We start from the raw sequence: 19,011 nt of genomic DNA, 5'->3' as shown, positions 1-19,011 counted from the left end.
TTAAATTATATGATTAACCCCAAATTTGATATCTGATTTGGATAGAGTTAGGAGCATTGTTGTGAAAAACGTCCGTTTAAATCGATTAATCAATCGGCCGATTAATCAACTGTTACGGATTTTCTCAACTAATCGGCTGATTATTTTTAATTATGAGTTTATGACCGATTAATTGCTTGTCCGTCCGATGACCATATACTGTTATTTACAAGACTGATTAATTAGGAGAGGTATTATTACTGCGATATTATTTTATATTATTTTTTATAAATAGAAAATTAGCATTACCGATATGGCGATTGAACTGATATCACTATTTATATAAAATTTATGTGTATATAAAAAGAATATTAAAGTTTACAAAAAATGAATTCTTCATGAATAAATCGGAAATAATATGACAAACTGTTTAATTTGTCTATTTGTTAAGGAGTGTGCTGAAAATGAATAATTCTCTATTTGTTTGCAAATTTTGTTACTATAACAATGAGTGATGAGCCTCTGCCAAGAATTTCAAAAAAAAAAAACAATGAGTGATGAGGTATATATGGTTGCTTAGAATAAAAGTAAACATTGTTCATCAATTTGTTTGTTAGATTGTTCATGACATTTCCTATATTAACTTCTATTCGCCTTTAAAATTTTGGATTTTGAAGCTAATCAATTTGAGTGTGTAACGGAATTATTTATCCTACACATAGCACACATTGGTTCATAACTTTAATATTTGAAGTCTAATTAGTCATTCCGAACCATTTGATTTTCCCATATGAAAATGTACTTGGATGCCAAAATTTTACATTCTTTTTTCTATTTTTTGAATAGATACAAATTCACTACTTTTTAATGATCTAGAATATTTAAATAAGTGATTTTGTACCTACTTGAAAAAAATATTATAAAAGATGTAAAATTTGGCACCAAAATACGTTTTCATATGATGATCATGTTGAGCGGAACGAATCGACTGTTTGGACTTTAAAAATGAAGATATGCATCCGACCAAAAATGCCTATACATAGTACAATAGCATCACTCCAGAAGAAATTAATAGAGATTGATTACTAGACCAATTCCATAATATTCACAACCTAAAAAATACAGCCTCGAGTATATCATGCAATACAGATATTCTTTCCCCTCCAATCGAGTAAGATAGGCAACAGCCAGTGAAACTCACACAATTCTTACTCTTCAAGGCCTCTCTGGAGTGCTTAGAATAGTTTTCAACACTTTTAGATCGAGATAACACAGGATAAGATCAGATATCAGGTGATCAAACGGCAACGGAGAGTGCGTTATCAATAACTTTAATAGTAAAATAAATATTAATAGTATGCTTTTATTAAATAGAAATAAATAAATATAATATATAGAGTCCGTGCTATGACCTAAAAAATCTATTGAATAGGTTTTAAACGACGATCCAAATCTTTAAAACCGATCTACTTGTTCACAAGTAATGTATTTACATGTATAGTTTATGAATTTTAAAATTCATCTACTATAAAGTTGGGGAGTAAATAAAAAAAAACATTTATAAGTAATTTTAATACATTTATTTTTCAATATTATTTTTTTATTACTTGACTTCATATTAAATGAATTAAAAAAATATATATTTAACATGTAAATGCATCATTCATGAAATAAATTGATTTAATTAGTTTGAATTTGATGTTTAAAACCTATTCGATAAGTATTCTAAGGTTTATCAAGGTCGTAGTACATCATGTCGCTATGATGTAATGTAATATAAGCTACACACATATTAAGTGCATTGAACAAAGGTAAAGACAAGATAATTTTTCAACAGTTCTGATGTAAAGATAAATATCCAGAAGAAAACTAAGAACACGTATTGATCATCAATTGACTAGTTAGACAACAAAAGCATTAGCCAAACATGTCAAACAATCTTACGATGTAACAATAATATTTATCAAACAATGTCAAACAATGTCAACAAATTGACTAGTTAGCCAAAGATGTCAAACAATGTAACGGGAGGTGACAAACTTACGAGATAATAATATTTGCTGTTGTTTCTACTTTGCCAATTAAATTGCGAACCACCTCCCCAGCCAACTTAACAGTCTTCCCCGGGCAGCTTATCTTCACTGCTTCAAGGTACATATGTCGAAATGAAATATCATCTTGAAACTCTTCTTCTGTATCATCTTCACTCGGCTTTGTTCGCGAAAAAAAAATCAAAAGTTCACAATCGGATGACAAATAACAGTTTTAAAAATGGATTTGTATTTTTCTATGGCATTGAGTTTAATCAAATTTTTTTTTTTCACCAAACTACTAGCTAAATACCATAACGTTACTAAATATCATTAGATTTAGACTTGTGACATTTGAAAGACCACCGAGAATCCTAAAGTCAGATACATCGTCATCTATAAAACAGATGTCAACTGTGACAAGAGATGCCATATTCTTCAATATAATCCCACTCATATGCATAGTGATAATGATCAGAAACAAAACTCCTGGGCAAGAAATCTCCAGAGTACTACATTGCAAGCATCGCCTAAGTACCAACTTCTTCAGCACATTAGAGGAAATCATACTCACTTCCATCCAGCAATACTCCAAAACTAATTCTTCTAGAACAGGACACCCCGATATAATCATTCTCATTATATCATCATCCAAATTATTCTCGCGATTTACATCATCAGTTTCAAGCTGCAATGACATCTCCTCTATGGACGTACATGTGAAAATTGAAACAGGCAAGTTGAGAAATGTGCAAGTTTCCATATGGATTGATAATACACGGGGTCTACACATGGCAACACAGCAAAGAAATCCAAATACAAGATAATGAGTGCTCCTGTCATTGCCCCACCATGTCAGTTTGAATGTATCCAGGGTTGCCGTCTCTCAATTGAAAATGACGCCACCAAGGAATCTTAGAAACTTAGCTTCACGTTGTTGGTACTCTTCTTCTGTTAGACGATCATATGGGGTTTTATGATCGTCAAAGACGAGAACAGGCAAAGATGCCCAAACCCTCATCCATCGTTTGGACAATATACATGTGCACACGGCCTCTTCAATAGGTACAAACAAGAGAATGTGGGTAAGAATTGGGTCAGGAAACTCACTAATTCTCTCCGGTGAAATCTATAACCACCATCATTCACCAGTTGTGAAAAATACCACCAAACACCTTACATGCACGAGATCTGTATTCAAATGTAAGAAAACCGCAAACAACTTTTATAAGTTATTCCCAAGCTAATACACAAGTACGAAAGAAAAAGAAGGCCCACTTATAGTATTAGTTGGAGATGGTCCCCTAAAACTGGATTGATTAAAGAGAGAGAGAGAGAGAGAGGAGTTAAACCTGCGTTTGCATCCGCGATAGCAAAAGAAGGCGCTTCGATCCGTGGCGATGCGGTTGTGAGGGAAAGAACGAGAGCACGGCGTGGCGAGGAGAGAGACAGAGAGTGGCAACGCTGCGAGAGGGGCTATTAAGTGGAGCCGTGGAGGCGAGTGTTTGAGCTCTCAGTCAAAGAGGACTTGAGATGAGCGAAATGGTACAATTTTCTCAGAATTCGTATCACCTAAGGTAACAGAATATTTTTTTGAAAATGAGGCTATTAAGCCCGTTTCATTGCAGAAACTTAGATTACAGAAACATCAGTGTTTTTAGTAGAGATATGCTAATATTGCCCCTGTCAACTAAGCAAAAAAAAAAAAAAAAAAAAAAAAAAAAAAAAAAAAAACCCACTAACATGATACCATAGATGGTATAACCAACAAAACAGAATCTCAAAAATAGAGCTGACACAATCAGCAAATATGACATAGATCCAAAATGTAATATAACTAGAGAGCTATATAGATTTTTAGTCAGATTTCATGCAGCATCAGTTGATACCCCCGTGTGAGCGTCTTCGACCAACACCATCTCGTCATCCCCAGCATAAGTGCGAAGCGGTATGTCCTCCAGTGACTGCGGCAGCCAAGTCTGCACCGCCTCATCAATCTGACCCACTTCATTACCTGTCCAATATAATGTGAGAGAAATAATAAGAATAATTGTGTTACGACCTGTAGGTAGAGAGGCATGATTAAAGCAAATATCATTTCGAATTTTCCAAACGGTCCAAGTTAATGCACTAAAGATAGTAAGAAAGGCCTTTTGCTGTGAGGGTTGTAACTTATACGCAAAGGTCATGATGTCCTGAATGGAACTCCAATTACTGAATTCATCTTGGCATTGGCCTAACCAAAACCATAGTTGCCTAACCCATGCACATTGAATAAAAAGATGGTTGACCGTTTCATATTCCTGACAAAAGTGACATTGTGTAGGCCCCTGCCACCCCCTTTTAGCTAACTGAGACTTGGTAAGGATTTTCCGTTTTTGGACTAACCACATAAAGACTTTGATTTTAGGGGGTATTTGTAGATTCCACCAAATCATTGGTTGTATGAGTTTGGTGCCTCTAAAATTTAGAAATTGATATAAAGATTTAACATTAAAAAACCCGGAAGAGGACCATCTCCATCGCATTGGAGGGTGGGTGTCATCAATAACTAACGTACATATAATATTTTGTAAATCATCCCAATCTTTCAAGTCCATCCCATATATGTGTCTGTTGAACCTTAAATTGCCCCCTTGATCTGCCAATACTTCATGCAGGGGTATATTAGGAAGAGTGCATTTATTGAATAAGTGTGGAAATAATGTGGCAAGACTGCATTCCCCATACCAAATATCATTCCAAAAAGAAACAGTAGTAGAGCAATTAGGAGAGAAAGAAATACTGTGTTGAACAAGAGGAGCAATATCTAATACAGCTTTCCAAAAGTTTGATGGTGGCAAAGATTCTATGTCATATTTATAGGTAATTAAGATTTTCCACTGGCTGTTGTATGTAGGATCTTTGAATTTCCACACCCACTTGGCCAATAAAGCAATGTTCATCAAATCTAAGTCTAAAACTCCCATACCACCATTTTGTTTGGTTAAGCACACACTAGGCCAATTTAGTAAAGAGTGTTTTGTGGCATTGGTGCCATAACCCTGCCAAAGGAATTTACGTCTATATCTATCTAATTTGGTTAGTATCCCTTTTGGTATCCTATATATAGACAAAGCATACAAAGGTATAGAAGTGAGAACAGCATTAACTAAGGTCAGCCTACCACCAATAGATATGAGCCTCCCTTTCCAGCTTTGTAATTTTTTATCTACTTTATCCAACAAAAACTGCCAATCTTTAAGTAACAGAGGAGAATTATGTAAAGGAACCCCCAAGTATGTAAAAGGAAATTGAGCAAGATTACAATGAAATAAATCAGCTAGAATCTGAGCTAAATTTGTATCTATATTAAGTGCATACAGTTCAGTTTTTTGTTCATTAATCCGAATGCCTGATAAGGCCTCAAAAGCTCTAAGTGTCCACCAAGCTCTTTCAACATTTTGTGGGGTGGCTTGAAGGAATAAGATTGTATCGTCAGCGTAATGACAATTGGTCATAGCTGATTGATGGTCAAAACAGGGAGGTCCAAGTCCTAATAAAATTTTGTTGTATTTACCAATGTTGAACAATCGACTTAAGGTATCAGCCGCAAGGATATATAGAAATGGAGAAAGTGGGTCCCCTTGACGCACCCCTCTCTGGCAAGAGAAGTAATTAGTAAGAGACCCGTTTACATTGACACACGATTGTGAGCTATACATCCAGTTTCTGATCCATTGAAGCCATCTATTACCAAAGGATCTCCCTTGCATTACCTCAAGTAAGTAATCCCAATTAATCTTATCGTATGCTTTCTCGAAATCGAGTTTTATCACTACCCCTTGTTGATCCTTTTTAATGGCATAGTGAATGATTTCTTGACTAAGAACTACGTTATCTAGAATAAACCGTCCTTTAAGAAAGGCTGATTGGCTATTATCAATTAATCGTTGCATAATTGGTTCTACTCGAAAGGTAAGCAACTTGGATAGAATTTTGAAACTACAATTTACCAAACTAATTGGTCGAAATTGTTTAAGATGAGAAGCGTTAGTGTTTTTCGGTAAGAGGCAGATAACTGATTTGTTCAGATATCGCAAATCAAGGTTATTTTCAAAGAATTTGTGACACATAAGGAGAAGTTCAGATTTAATCAACTCCCAAAAAAATTGATAAAAAAGAAATGAAAACCCATCAGGGCCTGGTGCCCCTGTGGGATCTGATTGAAAAACAGCCTTATGTAACTCTTCTTCAGAAAAGGGAATTTCAAAAATCTGGCGATCAAACTCAGTCAGTTGAAGGTCTTCAGACCAAAAATCTACCCCTAACTCAGCAAGTTTGACCCCAGGTTCCCCTAAAAGATTTTTATAGAAAAGATAAACCTCTCTTTGAATATCAGGTAGTTTTGTCACTATGCCTGAGTCAGTATCGAGACTATGGATAATATTATTTTTTCTGCGGTGGGCAGCAACCATGTGAAAATATTTTGTATTTCGATCACCCTCTTTCAACCACTTCTGTTTTGATCGAATTTTCCAAACTATTTCCTCATCTAAGTAGATATCATCTAAAACAGTTTTATAGTGTTGCCATTGAACTAATTCATCAGGTGTAAGCTCTCTTTCTTCTTTTATTTTTTCCAATGTAACTAGGATGGTATTGGCTTGTTGTTTTAGTCGTTTTCTCTCCCCATAATAATTTTTAGCCCACCCCGTAATTTTCTTTTTCATCATTTTCATTTTCTTATGCCATTGGTACCCAAAATTATCATGTGGAGAGATGGGGGATGCCAACCACCATTTGTAAACAAGTCGAACAAATTCTTCATTCTTGACCCATTCAGGGTCAAATCTGAAGATAGGAGAAGGAGGGCTTACACCAGATTGGGTTTGTAACAAGAGGGGACAATGGTCAGACCCATACGAGCTTAGATTCTTAATAGTACCAGTAGGGAAGAGGTCTGACCATTCTTGAGTAAAAAATATTCTATCTAATAAAGCCGACTGTCTACCATTGGACCAAGTATATTGTTTCCTAGGTAATTTAAATTCTATGAGGTGATGGTCTTGTATAAAATCATTAAACTGTCTACTAATCCTAATATCAAAACTAGGACCAGTTCTTTCATGGCGATATCTGATAGTATTGAAATCCCCTAATAGTATGAGAGGTTATGTCCTATGAACCCTACATTGCTTAAGTTCCTCCCAAAAGGGAGACTTAAGCGTCCTATCTACAGGTGCATACACAACAATTAACATCCAGCGTTGGAGATCAGATCTAGATTGTAACACTAATTGCATAGAAAACTGAAGCAAGTTACATTCTACTATTTGAAATTTAGAGCTAGCTGCTCCTACTAAAATTCCTCCTGATCTACCTTGCGAAGGTAGCCAGTTCCAAGTGTCTATATGAGAAGAGAGTGATCGTAAAATCCTATCATTAAAACTAACTTTCTTAGTTTCTTGTATTGCTACCACATCTACGTGATTATCCTTTAACAAGTCATGTAAAATGTGTCGTTTTCTATCTGCATTCATACCCCTTATATTCCAATTTAAAATATTCATTTAACAACTAAGTGTCCCTCAGGTGAAAAATCTAAAATCAAAAACTGATCCTGAGGCATAGCTTTGAGCTTGGTAAATGCTTGAGCAATCAGTTTATCAAATTCAGCCCTATCAAGATGTTTCATAGCCCTAACAATAGCATCCGCCTCTAAATCATTAATACCTATTTTTATGTTGTAAGCCCTAAATAGATCAGAAACCTCAGTTTCTGTCAATCTAGTATAAGGAAAAGAACGAAGTAAAGTAACTGTGGTGGTAGTAGTACCTCTATGCTGAGCTCTATCTTGTGCCTTAGCTAACATAGATTGGGCTGATCCTTGAGCCCGAATCCTGGTACTTCGTCTCAGGTCTCCAACATGAAATTCTATGCGTTTCCTCCTGGTGGTAGTGCTCTCCTGAACTTGTGGTGTGACTGTGTGAACTTCTTTAGTAGGGGCAGCCCCTGGTGGAGAAATAGGGGCTAGGGTGGGAACTGTGTTATCTCTGAGGTGCAGAGGATTAACCAGGTGATTCATGAGAATAGTGAATGCCTGCACGGCTGAGTTAGAAACACACCCATGGAGCTCAGGTTGAGAGAGGGAAAAGGCAGTAGAGGGGGTAGAGCTAGTATCCGTAGTCACAAGATGACTAATGGTGGCAGGAATGGCAGAAGAGGCACAATGCTGAGATTGCGAAGTAGGATGTACCATTCCCTTGCGGTTGGAAAGAGGCTCGAGTGTCACAGGTGGAATTGGTCCAAGGCATTCAGAGTCATCAGGTTCTTCTATCGGAGCATCAAAGTCAGGAACGGCATCCCTGTTGGCAGGAATAGGAGTCTGGTCTCGGATTTCCATTTCCGCTTGTACAATTTCTTCACCTGGCTGCCATGGTGCATAAGAAGAAGGGCACCGATCAGCAGGGTAAGATCTCAGATAGGAAGGATATGAAGGGTGAAAGGTGGCAGGAGGAGGAGGGAGTCCAGAGGAAGAGCCCCGTTCAAGCTGTTGGGTAGGGAGAGCCCGTGAACCCGTTGCCATCCCCGTTGGAGGGGAAGCGGGTGGCATGTCATCATCATCAGCATCCGAATCTGAGAGATCATCAGTGGGGGCAGGATTTTTACCTTTACCAGTATCCTGTTGCTGTCCATTGCTAGGAGCTGGAGCAAGGCGAGGTGTGGCATTATCAGCAATGGAGATGCCGGTATTGCCTCCTGGCGGTTTGCGCTTCATCGGATCAACTGGTTTCTTCGATTTCCAAGGTCCTGCACCTGTGTCATGCTGATGTTCAAGCTCGAAGATGAGATCAAAACGTGCCAGAAAGCCATGAGCGTCTCTGTGCATGACCCAGTGCACTGTCGGGAGAAGCAGCGGATCGCATAGACCAACTCTGACTCTCGCAAAACGCCAGTCACGTTTGAATCGGGTGGCAGGATCCAACTCGAGGACTGTGGCACCAAAATCAGCAAAAATACCTTCAAATTCCTCCCACTTCCAAAATTTCATAGGAAAACCACGGATTCGGATCCAAGAAGGGATCATCCGTAGACCCTCTGTGTAGCACGGGTCCCATGGAGCAACTTTGAACACAATGTTATCGAGCATCACAGAGCCGCGATTCAGCACATTCTCTAGCCAGTGAGGAGAGGGAGCTTCAATCAGGTACCGAGTTTCGTCAAAACGAGCAGCAAGCCAGTTAAAATGTCGGACCAGCTTCTTTAAAGCTTGTTCAATGCGGACCGCTCCCCATCCCGGCTCATCGGTAAGGAAGAAGCTCCTTTGAAATTGCTGTTCGAGCGCCTCACTATCTTCGGTGACATAGAGTGTACGAATCGGGGCTTTCATTGCCTTGGAACTCATTGCAGCCGGAGTAGCCTTAAAGAAGGACGGAGGTGAAGCGGGATTAGAAGGTAACGGAAGTATAGGTGGAAGGAGCGCAGGGAAATCACTAGAAGAGAGAGAGGGAGGTTGTGCAGAAACAGGAGGGGCAGGCGGAGGGCGGTGTGAAGAGGGAGGTTTGCGCGGAGCGGGAGGCAGATCAGTAACCGATCGGCATCGGTCTGATCTATGACCTAGCTTGTTGCAAACGAAGCACAATACGGCATTTCGACATTGTTGAGCAAAGTGCCCTTTCTCTGCACAACGAAAGCAAACAGGATGTTTTGTGGAAGAAGAGGCCCGCAAGGCGTCAATTTTCAATCGCACCGCTTCTTTTCGTGTGCGCAGTACTGTAGCAGGAAATGAACCGTTTCGAGGCTGCCAGTGGGAGATCTTTTGGCTTTTAGTGACAGTCGTAGCAGGGAAGCTGTTGCGATCAGAATTCGAACGGAATGACGCCATTGCTGGGCTGGACGCCATTGCTGGGCTTGTGGGCTGGAGAATTGATTTTTTCAAAACTTTGATTTGTTCTTCTAACGCCTCAATTGAGGCCTTCTGATCTGATCCACTAAGTACAGCAAATGGATTGAGCGAGAGCGCCATAGGCTGACGAGGGATTTTTATTCTCCTTTTCGCAATTTTTCTTTTGTTTTTTCTAGATCTGGAATCTTTTTCTGTTTTTTGGCAATCGCCTTTTGATCGCCTCTTAATCGCCTTTTTCTTTTAGCGCTCCCTCACACCTCAGTTACTTTTTAAGGTAACAGAATATTTCTGCTAATCTAAACCGTCTAATCAGAATCCGACAGGATTATTAAGTGGATCCGTGCATTCTACCCCGGACCGGATTGGTCAGGATTCCAATCGGACGGCCCTGATCCAAACATAAATATTCTGTTACCTCAGACGATATGGTGTCTTGTCTCTCTTAGGATGGATCATGGATGGCGTATTTCTGAATGAAATCTAGTAGTAATTCTAATGGTTCCAACTGTGGCCCAATTTCAATGTCTAACACGCCCATCCCATGCCAATTTTTAGGCCCATCTATAATTAATTGTACAATCATATTTGTTTCATCTACTTGGAATATTGTTCGAAGATGAAAACAGGCAGCTATAATTAAATCATATATAGATTTGACATGTCGGTAATATATAGGGGTGAAAACGGAGCCGGATTATCCGGCGGATATCCGCTCCGTATCCGGATATAATCCGAATCCGGATAATCCGGATTCGGATAATTCCCGGATACGGATTCGGATAATTTTCGGAAATCCATAAAAGATCCGGATACGGATACGGATTCGGAGTCCTAAACGGAGCGGATATCCGGATTATCCGAATTCGGATAATTTGGCCAAACCCATATAAAAGAGGAATAAATATTTGCTATAGGTGGGATTTGAACCCATGTCCTCCCATCTCAATGCCTTAAGACCAAGCTTCAAACCACTACACCACAACATCTTTTGTTACCATACACTTATTTGATATATATATATTATATGAATAGATTATCTTTCATCTCTTATAAGTTCATTAATATTTATATTTAATGTTTTAATTAATATTTGTATTTTAGAAGTTCATATATCTTAATTATCCGACCATTATTCGTTTTATATCCGTATTCGAATCCGTATCCGTGGACTATCCGTTCCGTATCCGTATCCGTTTAAGGCGGATTTGGTATTGAATTTTGATATCCGTTTACTATCCGTATCCGTATCCGTATCCGCTCATTATCCGACAGATGCGGATATGGTATTAGCATTATCCGCTCCGTATCCGCTCCGTTTTCACCCCTAGTAATATATCAAATAAATTATTTACTTTGTTTCTATGTTCATCGACTCAAGAAGCAAACAGTCCTAAACATAAAATCAAACATAAAGAATAAACTGAGGAAGGGAGGCAACCTTGTCCTCCTCTAAAATCCAAAATGTGCCTTTGGTACGGATGTAGGTATCAAGAAGCTGTTATGCAAATAATCAGATAAGTTATTAATTTTATGTGTAATCTGCTTGAAAAAGAAAAGTATTTGATGGCATTCATTCCTAAATAAGCAAAATTTCAGGTATAACAAACGACAAGTTACATCCCTTTAGCACCAGACTAATTAATTTCATGAAATTGTAATTTGCCATATAAATTTTATATAGATTTGGAAAATTATCCACTTTAGATTTCAGTAAGTCTCTAGCTCATAAAGATTTCAGAAAAACCCAAATGACACAGCATGTAAATTTTTACCAACCTTGCACCAGCCTCAATTCGACGAACAAGTGCTCCGCTGGCAACAGTAGTCTCCTTTGAAAACAAAAGATCAGAAACGGGTTTCTTCAAAGCACCAGCAGGATCAAAGAGATTATCCTCACTGGAGCATAGATAACATATCACATCAGCCACCCCGATCTTTCCGACAACCGCCTTCTTATTGGCGACTACACACAAGACACTTTCCGGACATCTCTTTAGAGTTGCTAGCGCCTCACCAATGGATGCATTGAGAGACAACGACCTCATCGGCGGCTTGCCAATGCAGAGATTAGACATTTCATGCATGAGACAACAAGCTCACTGCCATGCACTGTTTTAGAGAAGAGCAAACACTTGGAGATGAAAATGGAAGAGGGAAGAATAAACAAACAAGCTAAAAATTTGGGATTTTGCTTGTAATGTTGACAGAGATATATACAGAAATGTACTTTTCAAATCTGTATGGAATATATTTGCCATTCGGAATTCTAGATTATTTTAGATGATTTTTTTTATTATTAATGAGATAAAAGTAATAAATTAATAAGAAATCAGATAACTTATGCTTTGATTATAAAATCCGGAACTCAAATTGAATACATATTTTCAATACAATAATAATTTAAAAAACTTTTTTTAGATTTTTTTTTCTTTCTCTTTTCACTTAATTAAATTATCTGAAAAACTATATTTAAGCACTAGAATTTCATATGATGAATAGTAGCACGTGTTTGCTTGTATTGTGTCAAGAGGCAATTTATTCTTAGTGGATATGATTATGAAAATGCTTTCATCCTACCCGTATTGTATCCATTACAAAGTCAAAGCGACTTATTTTTCTTTTCGATTAAAAAATCACAACTTAAATTGATTTTTAAATGTAACAAGCTCCTGTCATTGGGCATGTACAATTTATTTACATCTGAAAGACTCAGCGGAAATGTAACAAACTCTTGTCATCTCATATTCAATGGTAATTTATTGATTCCTTTTACAAATATTGGGCCTTTATAGTAATTTATGCGGGCCTAATGTCTGAATCCAGTAGCTTTTTTGGGCCACTATTGGAAAAGAAAATAGTTACGCTAACCCTTTTCTGTTTTTTCATTTAGTCTTATCGCTCCTTTTGCGGCTGAGCCTTCGTCTCCTTCAGAGTCAGTGGGCGACTCCCTTCAGCTCAACTCAACACAACTCAACTCGGTTAGTTTTGTGCCCCTCCTCCTCTCCCTGACACTCAGACACTCCGTTTCTCTCTGTATTCCTTGCTAAGGCAGGAGTTCAAACTGTAATAAAATCAAATGGTGTCTTCAACCTTATCTCTTACCCCCTTCTTTTCACTTTCACCTTCACCTTCCCCATCCCCATTTACTTCTCGCCGAGGCCTCTTCCTTGTTTGTTACACGTTCCCACAATCTGAATCTCAACCTGATAGACGGAATCCACGGCGTCAGCCGCATTGGAAGGGTAAGCAAGAGGAGAAGAAAAGGCGGCATTGGAAGGCGGATGCCATTACTGACCAAGAGGCAATTCACCAGTTTGATCGGCTGTTGGCTGCCAAGAACCTCCGTCAAATCAATCAATACCTCAAGGACTATACCAAAACCTCAAGAAACCCTCACCCCACAGTTTTTTCCCTCTTCACCCGCTTAATCCAAGCTGACGGAATCGGTCCTAATGAATATTCCTATGAGGTTTTGATGGACTGTTGTGCACGAATTAATCAGATCAGCCTAATGTTTGGTTTTCTGGGACTGTTTCTTAAAGAGGGTCGCAGAGCTAATGTCATGACCTTCAGTCCTGTACTCAAAGGCCTCTGTCGGGACAAAAGAACTGGTGAGGCCGCTACTATAGTGCTCCACAAAATGATTAAGGTGGGATGTATACCCAATGTAGTCTCGTATAGCATTGTTATAGATGGGCTATGCAAGAAAGGTGAAATTGAGAAGGCGATTGATTTTGTAAATATCATGATTTCCAAAGGGCATGAGCCTGGTGTCGTGACCTACAACACTCTTATAAAAGGGCTGTGCAAGAATGGTGAAATTAAGAATGCAATGGATTTTCTTAATGTCATGAGCTCTAAAGGGCATGAGCCTGATGTCGTGACCTACAACACTCTTATAGATGGACTGTGCAAGAATGGTGAAATTAAGAAGGCAATGGATTTTCTTAATGTCATGAGCTCTAAAGGGCATGAGCCTGATGTCGTGACCTACAACACTCTTATAGATGGACTGTGCAAGAATGGTGAAATTGAGAAGGCATTGACTTTTCTTGATGTCATGATTTCCAAAGGGCATGAGCCTGATATCGTGACCTACAGCACTCTTATAAAAGGGCTGTACAAGAATGGTGAAATTGAGAAGGCGATTGATTTTGTAGATATCATGATTTCCAAAGGGCATGAGCCTGATGTCGTGACCTACAACACTCTTATAGATTGTCTGTGCAAGAATGGTGAAATTGATAAGGCAATGGATTTTGTAGATCTCATGATTTCCAAAGGGCATGACCCTGATGTTGTGACCTACAGCACTCTTATAGATGGGCTGTGCAAGAATGGTGAAATTGAGAAGGCATTAACTTTTCTTGATGTCATGACCTCCAAAGGGCATGAGCCTGATATCGTGACCTACAACACTCTTATAAAAGGGCTGTGCGAGAATGGTGGAATTGAGAAGGCGATTGATTTTGTAGATATCATGATTTCCAAAGGGCATGAGCCTAATGTCGTGACCTACAACACTCTTATAGATGGACTTTGCGAGAATGGTGAAATAGAGAAGGCGATTGATTTTGTAGATATCATGATTTCCAAAGGGCATGAGCCTGATGTCGTGACCTACAACACTCTTATAGATTGTCTGTGCAAGAATGGTGAAATTGATAAGGCAATGGATTTTGTAGATCTCATGATTTCCAAAGGGCATGACCCTGATGTTGTGACCTACAGCACTCTTATAGATGGGCTGTGCAAGAATGGTGAAATTGAGAAGGCAATGGATTTTCTTAATGTCATGAGCTCTAAAGGGCATGAGCCTCATGTCGTGACCTACAACACTCTTATAGATGGACTGTGCAAGAATGGTGAAATTAAGAATGCAATGGATTTTCTTAATGTCATGAGCTCTAAAGGGCATGAGCCTGATGTCGTGACCTACAACACTCTTATAGATGGACTGTGCAAGAATGGTGAAATTGAGAAGGCATTGACTTTTCTTGATGTCATGATTTCCAAAGGACTTGAACCTGATGTCGTGATGTACAACACCCTTAGAGATGGGCTACGATGAACGGTAAAATGGAGCATTTATTGGATTCTCTAGATGCCATGATTTCCAAAGGGTTTGATCCTAATGCTGTGACTATTACCCTCTTAATGAGGGGTTGTGCATTGGATTTTTGTATTTACATGATTTCTGAAAGCCTTGCGCCTGATGTATCGTTATGATTGGGTGAAAATTAAATATGCAAGGGACGTGATAGTACTGCCATGTCGAGAGTGGAGAAAAAAATTGTTTTATTATTGAATGTTGCTCCTTGATTGAATATCGAATATTTGAATCGTGTATTGTGTCATTCTCCTCACCTATTTGAGTCCATTCAAGCCCATTGGATTTCTTTATAAGAGAATCTATATTGTAATTTGTTTTTTCTAATTTCTAAAAGTGTGCTGGTACTTTCAATTTTGCTTTCTGTGATGTATTGTGATTTCAAATTTTTTAAGAAAGCGCTTTGTAAAAGCTATGCTGGTGGATTATTGGCTTTGTAAAAGCCATGCTGGCAAAATATTATGCTCCAAGTTCTTCATGGAGCAGCAGAAGAAGGTTAAGAAGACAGAGAATTCTTCAAGTCTGAAGAGGAGGTTTGTCTATTTTACCTTTGTCTCATATTCCTAAAAAATTACCGTGGGATGCCCCCACTATTATTCGCTGCTCTTGCATTTCAGTTTAGTAATAACTAATAAGAAATGTTTGGATTACCTACCGAAAAGAACTACATCCTACAATAAATACCCCCCAGCGTACCTCTCAGAGATGGGATGAAACCTAATGTTTTCTGATTCAAAACTTAAATTCATCGTCGATTCACCCTGTTGTGTCATATGAGTGCACAATTACAAATAGGACCCTAAGCTATTCTATAATTATACTATTACATAAATGCCCTTTGTAACTTGTTTCTCAACAAAACCCCACCAGCTTGTGTTTTATTAGATAATATTAGCACTGCCGTCATATCCCGGATAGTGTGTTTGAGCTTTGTTTAATGCAGTTAATATGTGTGCAGCTTGTCTACTTTATTTTGCACCTAAACCCAATTTTCAATTATATCACATCACATGTAGTTTGGTTAACGTGCTATCTATAGTTTAGCTTTGTGCTGTACTACAGCCTTGAAAACTTATTTAATAGGTATCTGATCTTATATTGTATTATCTCGGTCTAAAAGTGATGAAAACTATTCTAAGCACTCCAGAGAGGCCTTGAAGAGTAAGAATTGTGAGAGTTCCACTGGCTGTTGCTTATGCTGCTCGATTGCAAGAGAACTAATATCTGTATTGCATGATATACTATAGGCTGTATTCTTAAGGTTGTGAATATTATGTAATTGGTCTAGTAATCTTTTTTTTTTTTTCTGGAGTGAGGCTATTGTACTATGCATAGCATATTTTGGTCTTTACTATAGATGTATATTTTTATTTTCAAAGTTCAAATAGTCGATCCATTTCGCTCAACATGATAATCATATGAAAATGTGTTTTTTTTTTGTCAAATTTTACATTTTTTAAAATATTTTTAAATAGATACAAAATCACTTGATCTAAAGATTCATATCATCCGAAAGTTGTGAATTCCTACCTATCTAAAAATATAGTTAAAAAAAATGTAAATTTTGTATCTCGAAGTACATTTTGATGAGGATTTAGATTTGACGGAGTGAGGGGCGTTTTTGTTTGTTAAGTCTAAAATCTAAAATCTAAATAGAGCCGCGAGCGAAGGGAGTACGTCTCGTTTCCACTTTTAATGGAGCCAACAAAATTAAAATAGCGTAATTATTAAAATAACGTAATTATTAAAAAGAATAAAAGAGTTAGGGGTGTAAACGGAGCTGGATTATCCGACGGATATCCGCTCTGAATCCGCTTGTAATCCGAATCCGAATTAAACGGATCCGGATACTTTCGGATAATTATCAAATATCCACAGAATATCCGGATTCGGATACGGATAGTAAGTATAAAACGGAGCGGATATCCGAACCATCCGGAACATGATCGGACCCGCTAAGAACCCCATATGCTGAGGTGAACCTGCTAGGAGGACCTTCAGCGCTAAAACAAATTTGCTTGAGCTGGGATTCGAACCCTTGTCCTCTAACATCAAGGCTTAGCATCAAACCACTGCACCACTTTAACTTTTGTTACCATTCTTTTATTTTATATATATAATATATCAACATAGCATCTCTTATCTCTTCAATATTATAATTAATATTTTTATCTTAAAAGTTAATATATCTTAATTATCCGACCATTATTCGTTTTATATCCGTATTCGAATCCGTATCCGTGGACTATCCGTTCCGTATCCGTATCCGTTTAAGGCGGATTTGGTTTTGAATTTTGATATCCGTTTACTATCCGTATCCGTATTCGTATCCGCTCATTATCCGACGGATGCGGATATGGTATCAGCATTATCCGCTCCGTATCCGCTCCGTTTTCACCCCTAAAAAGAGTGCATATACGTCAAAAAAAAAAATAGAAACCAAGGAAACTAAGACAGCTGCTTTTCGTTTGAAAAATGTTCAAGAACATAACACCTATTTGACGATTTTCATTTACTAAAGAAAATTATTCAATTTATTAATTTTTTCTTTTTTTTACAAACAATTATAAGTACTGCAAGTCTGACATTTATTCTAACTTTACACATGTTTTTTTTTAAGAAGAAGTTGGACGTCAAAATATCAAACTACAAACTATTTAGTATCACAAGAAATTTATATTTAGATTTTGAACTTACGACCTTACACACAGAAGGTGTTACTTTTGTCACTAGACTAAATATTAGTTATCTATTTACTTCTTCAAAAATATCTTGCACTGTTTGTTTACACAAAAAATATCAATGATATAAAGTTGCTAATATTCTAAATTATAATGTTTGTTAATTTAAATTAATTATGTGAAAATGTAAAGAGTAGTTAAATTTAATAAACATTTGTGAATAAGAGATACTAACATTAACTGCCAATAACTTTCTATATAACTGCAATTTCTGAAAGTACAGTTTCAAAGTACAACTTTTTTGTCCTGTTGTGGAAGTTGCAATGTGTTTTTAACTATTATGTGACCACTTCAAATAGTTGCTGGATGTTTTGTTTTTAACTGATACATTTTATGTGATATATTGTATAATTATACAGCATGTAGAAGTAGTTTTATAGTATTTGCGTAAATTAAAACTGTGAACAAATGGTGGACAAAAATTTGTGAACAATTAAATGCTTCCTTTATTTAATACGAAGACAAGTTTATATAAGACGTGGCTGAAGCTTTGTCCCATACTGACCAAGTATTATGAGTTATGATGCATTCATCTCTCTATTTCGGTATTACTATATCTGGTGTATAGATTCTCTGTTGCTTTATGTATGTTATTGCCTATATATTGTTCTAAAAATAAATAAGATGGTCAATAAATTGATAAAATTAAAGTTCAGAGTCCACCGCTATGGATCACAACCTCATATTCATTAATCCTATCAAATTGTGTAACTTTTGCAAAACTAAAAACCGAATTTTCATAAATCAAGGAAAAATGATAATTTTAATGCATACATGGTTGCTATTACACGCACAGCATATTCTTTCTATTAGCTTATGTCATATTACATTACAATTCTAAATATATCATATATTTTAGACGAAAATATATCTTATATAATTACTCCAGACAAACTATGCATGACGTCACAATTAAATATATAAAACTAACTGAAAATAAATCCACAGGATTACAGTAATCCCCCCTGAGTGGTATATACCTTTACACTTCTAAATCCAAAAAAGGAAACATTCATTTTACTAAAAATAGCACTTTAGCTTTCAAAGACTAAAAAATAGAATTCTTAAAAAGACTCGTTACTATATCCAAGTGCATCAAAATATCCAAAACAATTAATGCTTATTTTAGTTAAAATACAATCGGCTAGCCCCTCTGGTTAAAATACAACCGTCATAGATATATCATATATTTAGCTTCAGCATATTTAATTCTTATATATACCAGACGCGCGTATAACTTTTTTATTTCCTTATTTAATTCCT

The 19,011-nt window shown here is 37.2% G+C and overlaps 1 protein-coding gene across 1 annotated transcript; it reads left to right on the top strand.

Moving 5' to 3' along the window:
- Positions 1-12,803: 12,803 nt before the first annotated feature.
- Positions 12,804-15,334, top strand: LOC144557537 (uncharacterized). Its single transcript, XM_078306119.1, has one exon. The coding sequence runs from the start codon at positions 12,974-12,976 to the stop codon at positions 14,966-14,968; it is 1,995 nt and encodes a 664-aa protein (XP_078162245.1). The 5' UTR covers positions 12,804-12,973; the 3' UTR covers positions 14,969-15,334.
- The last annotated feature ends 3,677 nt before the right edge of the window (positions 15,335-19,011 follow it).

Source organism: Carex rostrata, chromosome 7, assembly GCF_964058835.1.
Source record: "Carex rostrata chromosome 7, lpCarRost1.2, whole genome shotgun sequence".
NCBI classification, from domain to species: Eukaryota; Viridiplantae; Streptophyta; class Magnoliopsida; order Poales; family Cyperaceae; genus Carex; species Carex rostrata.
This window is presented reverse-complemented; position numbering and strand designations above follow the sequence as displayed.